Source organism: Tupaia chinensis, unplaced genomic scaffold (assembly GCF_000334495.1).
Source record: "Tupaia chinensis unplaced genomic scaffold, TupChi_1.0 Scaffold141389_1, whole genome shotgun sequence".
NCBI classification, from domain to species: Eukaryota; Metazoa; Chordata; class Mammalia; order Scandentia; family Tupaiidae; genus Tupaia; species Tupaia belangeri.
Genome location: NW_006201251.1, coordinates 272,897 through 286,646, shown reverse-complemented (window position 1 = coordinate 286,646; position 13,750 = coordinate 272,897). Strand labels below are relative to the sequence as shown.

General features: G+C 57.2%; 1 protein-coding gene across 2 annotated transcripts in view; it reads left to right on the top strand.

Annotated features, from left to right (window-relative positions):
• Positions 1-4,560: 4,560 nt before the first annotated feature.
• The window catches only part of NECTIN4 (nectin cell adhesion molecule 4), an 18,241-nt gene continuing 9,051 nt past the window's right edge, over positions 4,561-13,750 (top strand). For both annotated transcript variants that reach the window (XM_027766188.1, XM_027766187.1), the window contains exons 1-2: positions 4,561-4,883; positions 13,394-13,747. In XM_027766188.1, coding sequence (XP_027621989.1) covers positions 4,808-4,883; positions 13,394-13,747 — 430 coding nt within the window. In that variant the 5' untranslated portion in view covers positions 4,561-4,807. The remainder of the gene's footprint in view (positions 4,884-13,393; positions 13,748-13,750) is intronic.

Below are 13,750 nucleotides of genomic sequence, written 5' to 3'. Positions count from 1 at the left end.
GCCCCTGCTCACTCTGTCTTTCCCTCACTCTCACTCTTCTTCTCCCCCCACCGCCCCACCCATCCCGGCCCCTCCCTGACTCACCTTAAGTCCCATTGACACAAACAAAAATTTCAGCACAACCCACTCCAACCGGTTTGGCTTAGATGTGCGGCCTGTCATGAGGACAGAGGCGGGTGTGAGCGGATGCTCGGACACACGCGGGTGATGAACACCCGCAGTGATGCACGCAGCGACAGCCCCACATATCGCAGGGCACGTGCACGGGTGAGCACAGGGGACGTGCGACAGTGGCGTGTTGTTGTTAATGTCTCTGTCTCTCCCTGTTGAGAGCTCCTTGAAGGAGGGGCCCCGTGTCATGTGTCTCCTCCCTTGAGCTTGGCACAAAGTGGGGCTCACAAAAAGCCTCTTGAAGGACACACGGCACGGGCACGTGTGCGGTGGTACCACGTGACTGCACAAGCTAAAGACGCCACCAGGACTTAGCTGCCACATTCTTAGGGCCCAGAATGTGGGTGGCAGGAGGGTAGGTAGTGAGGCATGAGGGGAATGGGGATTCAAGGCGGAAGAAAGAACCGAGCCCACGTTGGCCTTGACCATCTCACCCACGACATTTTCTTCCAGCCTCAGCCCTGCAGTCTGCCTTTCCTAGGCTCCCTGCTAGGTGAGGCGAAGGAAGGCCTAAGAACGGGGGCAGTTCCCAATGGCATGGCCCTGTGTGACATACACGACTGAGGGGACTCGGGGACTCGGGGACTTGGAGACAGAATTATTAGTTGAGGAGAGAGAGCCCTGCCTCAGCCCAAGGCCTGGGGTGACCACTGACCTAGCGTCCCTCTCAGATCCACAGTGCCCTGAGCCCACTTCAGGGCTGCATCTGGGTTAACTGGGCCTGGGACAGCCCCATGAAGAAACGGACACAGAGCCTGAAGGAGGTGTCGTGGTGACACACGGCGCTCTGAGAGGCTGATCCACACAGGGACGTTCTGGGCTCATGTCCAGAGGCCTCCTGAACATGTCGAGCACGTGCTGCACGTGACCCAGGGTTGCCGAGACTGGGGAATGGATGGGGCCCTGATGCCCCCTCTCTCGCTCATGGAAGAGATAAATACATAACTTAAAAAAATACGGCGATGGCCATATCCTGCCACAACATTCTGGAAAGTTCTGTCTCCCTTCAGTGCTCCTTGTGGCCTGAGTCTGGGATGACTGGTTCAGGGTTCCAGCCAAGGGCTTGGAGACAGCCTCCCTGATAACACTTTGGAAGGAGGGGTGTATTGGATACCCACCGGAGCTCTCGCTGGGCCCCCACCCCGTGCCTCAGTTTCCCTTCGGATTTCCGGTGCCTGGGAGAGCGAATCTGTGGGAAGGAGAGGAGTGCCTCTGGAAGCGTGCGATAGGATCCAAGGTGTGATAATTATAATTATAACGCAGGGTGCTCCTCCTCCCACTCCCCCGGCCCTACCGCACCCCTGCCTCAGAGGATCTCAAAGCAGCGTCGGGGTGGAGCGGTTCCCCTGGCACTGGTGGGGACCTGAGTCCTGGAGAGGGGAGGGGGCTTGCCAAGATGGAGGCAGAGAGGAACTGAGCAGTTTTGGCATTTGGCCTTGCCTTTGAGGCTACCCCGACCTAAGGGAAGAGCCCACAAAGAAGAGGCTACGACCATGTCATTGCTGAGTGCTGGGATCTAAAGCCAGAGGTGGGGTGGTAGCACAGAGACAGGCTGAGGTCCGGGTCACAGCCCCGGGTCAGGAGAGAAATTCCCTGCCAGTCAGGAGCTCTGCTCGAGGGACCCTCTCTCACCAGCTTTTGCACACCGACTCTCATTTATTCAGAAATTCATGCTTCCAGCAAAAAACGCCTTCAGTTCCCACTAAGTTCTGTGGCCTGCCCTAGCTCGGAGGACTGGAACGAGATGATAAAACAGGCTGGCTTTCACGGAGTCCACAATTTCACACATCGAACCCCTGGCACACAGCGGGTCGCAATCCATGTTCTGAATTGAAGCTTACAATTTAGTGAAGGAGGTAAGATGTGCACAGGTTACGAGGACACAAGCTGTAATAAAGAGACTAGCTAAGCTGGGGAAGAATAGAAGACGGAAAAATTAATCTGGGGGTGGGAGGAGCTGAGGTCACTTCGAAAAGATGAATAAGATTTTGACAGGGAGCAGGGAGAGCGGGAGGGGCAGGGGTGGAAAATATTCTCAGGACATGGCCCTCCCCTACTGGTTTTTTTTTTTTTTTTTTTTGTGGGGAGGGAGGTTGTGTTAAACAATTATATTTGCAAAAATGGCACAAAATGAATTCAGCAGTTGATGCACACGTGTACTTCATTCACATCTTTTTTTTTTTTTTGGAGAGGTTTTTGCTATAGGGTCGCATGCACTCGCCAGAGAGACAGAGAGAGACATAGAGACAGAAAGCGAGAAATCACCCCCCAGGGGAGATGGCCACGCCACAATCCCTTCTCCTCCATTCTCCTCTCTGGATCTTGGGCACGCACGCACACACGCCTGGCATGGGTTTAAGCCACCGGCTCCGAGACTAGAACCACGGTCGACTACGTGGGAGTCCAGCGACATAGCCATTACACTAACTGCTGGTTCCTTCATTCACATCTTTAACAACACGAGGCATTCTAAGACGCAGACCTGAGTAAGAACACCAGCTTCAGCGGCAGCACCAGAGTCACACACGTTACACAAGAATGGGCGAACATTATCCTCTGTTTTTTCTTTCCTCCTTCCTGCTCCTCTCTGAAAAGAAGGGTCCTGTAGCAGTTTCTATCTCATCATTTTCCTTCTCTTGTGTCTGTCTATATTTGCCTGCTTTTTTTTTTTAAAGAGAAACTCTATTTTTAAAAATAATTATTTATTTGTATTTATCATCATGATGATTTTAAAATTTTCTACAGGGCACACTCATCAGAGAGAGAGACAGAGAGACAGAAAGGGAAAGTGAGAACACAAGTTGCCAGGTCCGGGACTCAAACTGCAATTGACCATGTAGGAGTCCAGCGCCTTAACCACCACAGCACCTGCCAGCTCCTCGCCTGCACCGCTAGCTCCAGTGTGCCCGTGGTCTTGCTCCTTCCCTTCACCACGATGTCCCTCCTGGGGCAGGACGGGGGTGTAGCGGTAACGTGGCACTCTGCAAGGCTGACTTGCAAGGAAGGGTTTCCGGTCCAGAGACTCCACACACCTACAAGGCACCCCTGTGTTCATACTCAGGATTGGCGGAGGCTGGGAGTGGATTGCAGCATGAGGACCTCCTAGGAGTGCCTGTCTTTTTGTCTGTCTCTCTTATTGATCATGGAAGAAATAAATAAATGTACTTTTTAAAATGCCTCCTTTGGGGCCAACCAGTGGCCTGGTGGTTATGATAGCTGGATCCCACATGGCCAACTGTATGGCGTTGAGTCCCCAACTCGGTGGCCTGAGAAACACGCCAGGCGTGTGTGCGTAGGTGCCCAAAATCCTGGAAGGAGGAAGAAATGGAAGAGAAAAGAGAAGGAGTCGCAGTGTGGCCATCTCCATGGGAAGTGCTGTCTCACTTTCTCTCCCTCTCTCTCTCTCCTCTCTCTGTCTCTCCAGCAAGCACATGCTCCCTCTGGCAAATTCAAAACAAAACAGCACTCCCCCTCCTCTGGCCATCCCGGGTAAACCAGTCGGTTGTGTGTAATGTGGGGTCACCCTTCATGCATTCAAGACAGAGGTGCGTGCCTGAGCTGCACAAGCACACTAGGGCTGCCAGGGCTCAGTGCTGGGAAGGAGGGTCCCTACAGAGTCTGCAGGATATTGTCTCAGGGCTGTGGGCAAAATGGGCTAAACTACCATGCTGGGGTGTACTGATGTGTATTGGGGGCTTCTCGCCAGGGAACGAGGTGCAGAGGCTGAGAGAGGGCCCTGGCAGGGAAGCCAGGAAGTGTAAGCCAGGCTCCTTAGCATCTCCTAGATAGGGGTGGGGTCAGCGGAAAGCTCTTTCTCAGGGGTCATTGAAGGAGCTCCCTGCCTCAGGGATAGAGGTGTCTGAGCAAACCGTGAAACTAAGTTGTGTGTCCTCAGGCAAGGTCCTCCTCTGGGGCCTCAGGATGAAGTACTCGGGCTAGCACTGCCAGGATCCTTCTCATTTCTGGACTTGGCTGCTTCTGCAGCTCCCAAGTTAAGCCCCTCCAGGAGACGAGCACAGCAAGGCTGGCTGGGCGTGGGATGCTTGGGTTCCTTTCCGCCCACAAGGGCCTAGCCCTGTCATCCTGGCCTGGCCTGGCACCTCCCTCTTTGGGGCACCCTGGGCCTCCCCTCCCCCTCCCCTGGCCTCTCCCTTCGCAGCCCCTCTGCACATTGGCAGGTAAAGCCCAGAGCTGAGGATGGAATCCCACTGCCCCCACCCAGGTCCTTCCCTCCCTCCCTCCTTCCCTCCCTGGCGCCCATTAGCTAGCCCAGGCCGTGGGGGCGGTGGCTGCCGGGCCTCCGTGCCAGGCCCAGCCCCCGGAGACGCACCTGTTCTGACCTGCTGAGCAGGTTCCCAGGTTTCTGCCGCCGTTGTTGGCCACGGCGTGGGAAGCAGCTCTGGGGGAGCTCGGAGCTCCCGAGCACGGCTTCTCGGGGTAGCTACGGCTGGGTGGGGAGCACCAGGCTGGGTCCCCTAGTGGAGACCCAAGAGCTACTGGCAGGTGCGTCAGTGACCCAGACTCCGCAGCTTCCTGCCAGCTGGGTCTGGCTCGTGTCTTCTCCAGCTCCAGAGCCGGCTCCCAGGGAGAAGTCGGTGGAACTTCGGAAACACTTGGCAAGTCTGCCTTCCCACCAATGTCCCTGTCCCTGGGAGCCGAGATGTGGGCGCCTGAGGCCTGGCTGCTGCTGCTGTTCCTGGCATCGTTCACAGGTAGGACTTGCCTGAACTATCAGAACCCCTGCCTCTGAGCCCAGCCTGGCACATCACGCACACACACAGACACGCGCACGCACACACACACACACACACACACACACACACACACACGCACAGTACTTTCCTTGGGCTCTGGGCTGGGAACCAATCTCCCTCTCCTACCAGCTGAGCTGCCAGCTATTCTCCTTCAAGTCCCCTCCTGGCCCCTAGGCCAGGTCACTACATTTGGGTCCTGACTACCTGTGCCAAAGCCTCGCCTAGGCCTCAGCTGTCTGAGGGAATAGATGGGGTGACCTATGCAGGTGGGCAGGGAGGCTGGGTTTGTCAGGACCCTGCTCACCTCAGGGTGATTGGTAGCTCCTTGGTTTCCCCTTAGACTCCAGGATTGCTACCTGGAACTGGGACTGACTCAGGGCCGAGCTGGTCACAGCAGTCGCCAAGACACAGGAAGCCTGGTGACAAGCGTGTCTACCCTGTCGTCTTCTCTCCATGATATTCTAGAGCACCTGGACTGGGGCACCTGCTATGGGACTTACTGCAGGGGCTGGGAATCTCTCCTACTCTGGCCCCTCTCTTCCCCTGGACACACAATTAGGTGCCAGGGTAGTAAGAAAGGAGGCATTTAAATGGGTGGGGGGTGTCTAGGGTCGGGTACCTTCTAGGTGTGGTGTGGTTCCCTTTTGTTCATTGCCTGTCCTCCCCCCCTTTTCTCAGTTAGGTGTTTTGTCTTACTCCTCTCCCCCTGTCTGTCCGAGGTATATGAAGCAGAAAGAAATATAGACAGTCATAATCTCCAGAATGGGGAGAGAGTGTGTGTCTGTGCATGTGCAACGAGACTTCAGAGGGCTTCATGGGCTGCTCCTGGGACAACGAGTCACCTAGAGGCCTTTCTCCTTAGAAAGACGGGGCCCTAGCTGGATAGGACAATTGGATTCTCAGCTCCAGGAGCAGGGGCAAGGGCACCTCAGCTGTCCAGGAGAACTGGCAGCGATTCCCCCTTGCTTGCTCTCTAGCCGCTCTGAGAAGGAGTTCAAGGCCCAGAAGTGTGGATTGGTGGGGATGGGGCCTGCTCACACGTTGATTTTATCATGAAGGGTCATTGGCTCAGCCTCCCAGCCAACCCCTGTTATCCCCCCACCCCACCCCCTGGCTTCATTCCCCTCTTCCAGACAACCCTTCTCACTTGCTTGGGCCAAGAGGGTGGGGCTTGGTGCTTTGGCCAGGGAACCCAGCAGTCACTTTCCTGTAGGCTCTATCCACACCTACGGAGTGGAGCCATGCTGTCTCAGGACTTGGAAGGGATCAAAGAGATCGCCACTGCAACTCCCTCATTTGACAGATGGGAACACCAAGAGGAAGAGATAGGCAAGGGAGATCTGCAAGATTACTCAGTGCTGGAAGCCTGACCAGGGCTAGTGTCTTCATCTCCCACTCCTACTTCGTGAAAGAACAGTGCGGTTCAAAGCATGCTAAGTATAGCCAGGGTGCTGAAGATGCAGTGGAGAATAAGACATGGCATCCGCTTTCCTTTTCCACGATGCAAAACTGTTCTAAGAGAAGCTGAGGGAAGGGGGAAGGAAACCTCTTTGTAGCTAGGAAATTATCTCTGGCCTCAACCAATGCCTGACCAGAGGTGCTGTGGTCAGGGAAGAAGTTGGGACCTGGTAGAAACTGCCCTGTGGCTGCCATGACCTGCACAGGGTTGGAGGTTGGTCTGAGGGCTAGAGACTGCGACCCCAGGGTCCTAGCCAAGGATGAGATGGTCCCACCTCAACTGCCACTCTATTCTGGTTGCTCCGTGTGTAGGCACCTCCATAATGGCCTCCAGGAACCTGGAGTGTTTCCTGTCTCTGAAAAAGTCTTCGACTGGCAAGTCAAGTCTTGGATTCTGTCCCCATTTCTGCTATGAATTTGCTAGGCGACCTTGGGCAGCCAAGAAACTAGACATCGGTCAACCAAGAACTAGGACCAGATGGTCTCTGTAGACTGTCCAGTTCTGAAGTACGATGACTCTGTGCTTGTCCAGCTCCTGAGGAAGGAGGGGCTGGAGTGTCCGCAGTAGGTCAGCCTGGCTATGGAGGCTGAAGGGGAAAGGGTCCAGGCCCCATCTCTCAGTGGGGTCCAGGGGGCCTCTCCCCAGGATACTGCCTTCTTGGCCCTACTATAAATTTCCTGCATGCCCCCCCCCCAACTCTGGGCCATTAGAGCTTGAGCCCCAGGGCTCTGCCCCACCCTGACAGGGAGAGGAGCCCAGGCTTGGGAGGTGCCTGCACACCACAGCTCTTTGTCTCCTTAATGGGATGAGTTTCCGGGTGAGGTCTCCTCCTCTCTCCCTCCTCCATCTCCTGCCCTGGGGCTGAGGGGCCTGAATCTGTGGGATACCCTCCCTCCATAGGATTCTTGTCCCCAGTTCTTTGTCTGGGCCTATGGGAGGCTCTTAGGTCCAGAAGATGAGGGGTTCTTTGCATTCTGAGGCCTGTCTCCTGAGGGTTAGATCAGCTTTCTGTCTGAAGTTAGTTTCCTAGAAAGGGAGGGGCCCCATCCTTGCTTTTCTCCTCCTGTTTGCAGAGGGGGGCAGGCCCTTTCCTGTAGGAGCTACCCAAACCCAGGGGAGCCAGAAAAGGAGGCTGGTTTCCCCGCCCAGGGTGGCAAGAACTGGGAGAATCCCAGGGAAGCCCTGTGGCCCCAGTGACCTTGGTCCCACCCTAGTGTTGATGGGCTCAGGAGACCACAGTCACAGCGAAGGCACTGGGCAGGTGAGAGTCCTGGTCCATCTCCTCCACTCAGAGTCCTGGGGTCTTCTGGGCAGTGAGGGGGGCTCAGCCCCACAGGGTACAAGCCCAGCGAGGAGCGCTGGGTATTCTGGCCCCCCAAACTTGGCCTTGCACTGACCAAGGTGGAGGCAGAGGAAGGGATGGAGGTGATGTGGGAGCTGGGACAGGAGGGGAGAGAGCGCAGAGGAGCCTCAGGATCTGGGAACAGGTTCTGAACAAGGAGGTAAACTCGGAGTCCAGGATCCACACGACACCCCCTGGAGGCGGGCCATGGAGAAGCTGGCTGGGACTGCTCTTAGGGGCCCTGTCCCAGGAGCTCTTCCCACAGCTCCCGAGGGCCGCCCAGCCATTCCCTGGTGTGTCCTGAGAGCTGGGGTTGTGGCTGTGATCCGAGGGGGGCAGAGCTGGCCACGGTGGTCGGCCACGGTGGTCGGAAGGCAGGCTGGAGAGTGGGACCGCGGGAGTTTGGGAGAAGCTGAGTGCTGGGTCTCCCACCCACAGTGCGGCTGCTGTGGTGACTCAGCCAGGCTCAGACTCTGGCTCCGGGGGGTTTAGGGGACTTATCTGTGCTGGGAGCTGTGTCTGGGCCAGAGCCGTGGCTGCCTCCAGGCCTGTCCTCCCCCATTGTTCTCATGTGGCTCTGTGATTGCTGCAGCCCCCCTCCCCAGACACTAATCTATGGCGGGCGCTTTGCCCAGGTTGGGAAGCTCTTGCTAAGCTGGGGGGCTTAGGACAATGGGGGGTAATGAGGGAGGTGGATGAAGGTGGAGGGAGAACCTTCTGGTTTGCAAAGTTCCTTGGCACTTCAAGGCCAAGGTTATGGGGGGAGGTGGAGGAAAGCAGCTCGCTGGGTTGTTCATGTCACCTGTGCCGGGATGACAGGTGGGGGCTTTAGGGCTCTCCTCCCAGGTCCTTTCTTACCCCAAACTCGCCCCATAATCCAGCTCTCAGTGGTGGGGGCTGTTGCTGTAGAGTAAGGGGAAGTAATAGTTAACAAAGGAGAATGAGACCCTAGACAGCTTGGACCCATCCCCCTTGCCCCAGGCAGGATCTCCCCCTTCACACAAACTCACACCAGACAGCTCTTACCCCAGGCCTGGAGCTGGAGCTGGTTTTTCTGGTGGTGGCAGCAGCTGAGCCCTGACAAAATTCCCAGGGAGAGGCCTCCTTGGGGGGCCATAGATGCTGGGGGGCCCTGGGGAGTGGCTGGCAGGTGGTGAGATGGGTGCGAATCCCTTTCGGGGAACCTGAGGAGCACGGGCGGTGCAAACGTCTGTTCTCTTGGGGTGGCCTTGATGCCAGCTTCCCATCACCCAGAGAGACTGACTGCATCTCTCAGTACCTCTGCCCTCAGCCGGGGATGAGTCTGCCCTAAGTCTCAAGGTGAGGTGGAGGGGGCAACAGGACAGGGACACTCCAGACAGGCTGCAGAGGCGAGAGCTCAGAGCCGCACCCACTGACCAAGGGGAGCTGAGAATGGACAGACGTGCGGAAGCCAAGATAAACTGACATCAAAATGCCTACGAAGTGTGCAGAGTTCTGCAGGACGATAACGCGCGCTATGCACGCAGTGGTGTGAGACACATGGGGAATGCTGTGTGCATGTGTGTGCACGCACACACCAACACACAGCTCTTCCCTCTGTACGAGGGGACTTCAAAAAGTTTGTGCCAAAATGGAATCAAAGTACGGGCTTACTTTGGTGCAAAAAAATTGGAAATCTTTGCGTGTTTTTTCCTATAATACGCATTTCCCATGAACTTGTTGAAGACCCCTCGTATGTCTATTACCTTGAAGATAAGACATGGATACATGTATGTGCCCGGGTTCATGCATGTGACCCAGCACTAAGATTGGCCATGCTGTTGCCCAAGGCACCCAGACATTCAGACACCAAAGACTCAGATGTCTACCCTCCTGGTCATGGACCTACCTCTAGGAACTCGTGTACCCCTAAAGTACCAGGAAGGGGTGCTGAAGGAGAAGAGCCCCTCCTAAAGAAAGACCTCTTCCTCAAAGATGCTGTCCCTGGGTGGGCACCTACAGATGCCAGCCTCAGTTTCCCGTCCTGAGATCAGAGGCCAGGCCTCACGTGGAGAGAAGAGTTGGGACCCAGGCACAGGGTGGGGAATAGCCAGCCAGCCCAAGACAGGAATGGAGGGCCTGTCTGGGAGCGGGCGGGGTACACAGAGGGCAGGGCCCCGAAGAGGCCCGTGGGGGCCTGGCCAGGGGTGGGGGAGGCCGAGGGCAGGGATCCCGTCCGGCCAGTTGGGCCTGTTCTCTCCCTTGCGCAAGGTGGTGGCGGCTGTGGCTAGGCCTGCTGCTTTGCGTGGCTTCTGAGTCACTGAGGTTCCTGACCAGCGTCCTAGTGCTCCCGCAAGGAGGGGCGGGGAGGATCAGGGAGGAGCGTGCGGCCTGTCCGAGTCCATCAGCCTCGGCAAACAATTTGCAGCAGAAGGGTCTGTGGACTCAGCCTGGCCTGGCCACCACATGCCCGTGGGGTGACCTCACCAGGCAGGCGGTGTGTCTCCTTTGGTCTGGTGACATCATCATGCTGACGCCAGGCGGGCCCTGGGTGGGGAGAGGAGGAGGCAGTCCTGGCCTGCCCTGGCCTGGGCTCCTGGGCTCTTGGGTCTGTGGAGCACAAGACAGGAGCTCTAGGGCCCAGGTTTTCTCTTCTCTCGCCTCCTGGGATCGGGGAGGAGGACGGGATGAGGTGTTGCCCCAGGCTGAGGTGTTCTGCTAGATAGTGAATTTAGGATACTATGGGGAGGGGTGACTGTGGGAGCGACCCAGAAGGGACTTTCCTGTTTTCCCGGGTTCCTCATTCTGCCAAGCTCGGCCTTGTCCCTTAGGAAAGGGATCTTGGACTCATAGCTAAGAACATGGAGGGCTGGGACTCAGGCGGGCGCCGGGTACCTAATGCCTGCAGTGCCCTGAGACGGTTTGTTCTGGGGAAGTCTGAGTGGTGAGAAAGTGTGAGTTTAGGGAGGGGAAATACGCCCTCTGACATTGCTCAGAAACCATCTCTGGAAGGGGCTAGGTGTTCCACTGGGCCAGGGGTCGGCACCCTGCAGCCTGCACAGACACCAGCCTCTGGAGCAGAGGACGTGCTGGGGAGCTCCTAGCCCCAACGCTTCCTTGGCAGCCCTGCTTCCTCCAGTGCTGGAGGAGGAGCTGGGAGGGTACGGGCGGTTAGCTGGACTCCCAGGCTGGGCTGGGTGGGACCACATCGGCTTAGGCAGGTCACGGCCCTGGTATCTGGCCCTGCAGGTCTGGCCCGTCCCACCTGGGCCCTCCTAGCACCCAATGGCATCCTCCCTCCCTCTGCCCTTAACAGCAGGGCATGGGACCCTCTTCCTCTGCCTTATGCCCTGCTCACTGGGACTCTTGGGGCCATTCCAGTGGGGCTTCAGTTCCTCCCTCCCTCCTTCCTTCCTCTGTCCAGCCCTAGGCACCCCCTTCAGCCATGAACTTGACTAGCCAGCCCGTCCTGCCTCTGTCCCCAGGTTGCCATGCCAGTGCTCTCCCTGGCCAGTCCAGCCAAGGGCTACTCAATCCTCATTCTACACTTTCCTTCTTCTATTTGTCTCTCTATTCATTCACTTATTTGTTCAGTCAGTCAACAAACATTACTCGAGCACCAATTATGTGCCAGGGATGGAGACCACAGGCACTAAATCAGAAATCATGTTACCATATAGGATGTGGGACCCAGTTTTTACTCTTGAGCTCAGTCTGGTGGGGAGGCAGACGAGAACATAGCAAAGACAGCCCATGGGGTAAAGGGCTCTGGGAGAGAGGCAGGGCATTAGGGGAGGGCAGAGGAAGGCACCCAGTACTGCCTGGGGTGGGGGTGGGGGCTGGAGGACTCCCGGAGGAAGCCATGCCTAAGCGCAGTCTTAGAGGATGAGTAGGAGCCACCAGACAATGATGAGTAGGAGCCACCAGACACAGGGAGGAGGACATTCCAGGCAGGGGTACAGTGTGAGCAGAGGTGAGGCGCAGCAGGGCGTGTGACGCGCCGGCCAGGGCAGGGAGTGCAGGCTGTCGGGAGGTGCTGGAGCATACATTTCAGGGCCAGGAGCTCTTGCCATGCCAGAGGGCCCTTCCTTGCTGCCTAGTCCCCAGTTCGGCCTTTCATGTTCGATTCCAGTATATTGCAGATGTATTCTTCCTAACCACGGACTTCTCCAGGCCCCGCCTCCCTCATAAATCGCTTGTCCTAGAAATTTAGGAGTTGTGTTTAAGTCTTTCCTCTCCCTCTTCTCTCTTGTTGGCCAGTGACCAAAGGCCTCAGTAACTGTCCCTTCCTCTCCCTCTCCCCACCCCCAAGCCAGAGCTGCACGTGCTGTCTCCTAGTGACCGTCCTGTCTTCAGTCTCCTTCCTTTCTGGGATGCACATCCCAGCCAGCCACATGCCACTCCTTGGCTAAGGAACCCTCAGTGACTTCCTCTTGACCAAATCTGAATTCCTTTGCCTGCTAGGGAAGGTTCCGGGTGAGGTGGCCCACCCCGCCCCCACCATATTTTCCAGTCCTGCCGAGTAGGTACATATGCCTGCCTTAGGTTGGGGCCTCTCTTCTGCTTCCTGAACCAGCCAGCTTCTCCATTTCTCGGTGTTTGCTGATCTCGGTCCCTCACCTGGAATGGCTCTCCAGGTCCCTCGATGTCCTAACCCACCCACACGCCTCATGCTCCCAGAGACTGCCCCATCCCACACCTGGCCTGCGGCACACAGCTGAGCACTGGCTAGGCCATCCTCACGTGTTCCTGATCCGTCTCCTTTTGTGTCTGTCGTCCTGGACAGACCCCAGGTCGACAAGGCCAGGGAATGGCGCTTCGTTTGCAGATAAGGTTACACGGTGGAAATCTGGGGTTCTCCACCCCCTGCTGGCCTCACTCTGCTCCTCATCAGTGCATGAAACACCAGCCCTGGCCCCTGTCCTCGGATTCTGGCTCACCACTCTGACCTGCCACGATGTGTCTGCCCTGACCTCTTCTCTCCCAGCCTCTGACCTGGGGCCCTTCTGTCTTTGGTGACCTGCGCACTTCTGTCTTTGGTGCCCTGCGCATCCCTGCCTCTGAGCCTTGGTTCATACCATTCCTCCCACATGGAGTGCCTCCTTCTCTCTGGGCACCCTGGTCGCTCATCTTTAAACCATGGAAAGAATGCTTCAAAGAGCCTCCGGGGATGGACCCTTCCCACCCCACGTGCCCCATCCCAGACACCAGCTGTTCCACACCGTCCCTGTGACTTCCACCACACTTCCTGAAAGGGTTTACTCTGACCGGGTTGATAGGCTAGTCTCCTGTGAAAGTCTGTGGTGGCTTTCCCCTGTCTGTGTGCATTCCACTTCCCGGAGGACGAGGACCGGGCTCCCTCAGGGCAGGGGTGGCCCTCTGGTCCTGTTACAGCCTCCCACCTTGCCATTGCTCAGGATGCAATCCTAGGCCAACGAAGGTGTGAGTCTCCCATAAATCCTCCGCGTGGCCTCAGGCAAGCCACTTCCGCTCTCTGGGTCTCAGTTTCCTCACCTGTTAAATGGTGATAATAACGCCTACCTCTTGGGAATGTGGTGTGGATCTAATGAGGTAATGAACTGAAAGCGCTTTGCAAGCATAAACCACTCCGGGAGTTCCAGCCGTCTTTGCGGGCCTTATCCACGAGGAACTTGCCCGGTCCTGGCAGCGCCCCTAATCCTGGTTGCTCTTGTCTGCCCCCTGCAGGCCGGTGCCCCGCGGGTGAGCTGGAGACCTCGGACTCTGTGACCGTGGTGCTGGGCCAGGATGCAAAGCTGCCCTGTTTCTACCGAGGGGACCCCGACGAGCAGGTGGGACAGGTGGCCTGGGCTCGGGTGGACGCGGCCGAGGGCCCTCAGGAGCTGGCGCTACTGCACTCCAAATATGGGCTCCACGTGAGCTCTGCCTACGAGGGTCGCGTGGAACAGCCGCCGCCTCCGAGGAACCCCCTTGACGGCTCGGTGCTCCTGCGCAACGCCGTGCAGGCCGACGAGGGGGAGTACGAGTGCCGCGTCAGCACCTTCCCCGCCGGCAGCTTCCAGTCGCGGGTCGGGCTTCGGCGTG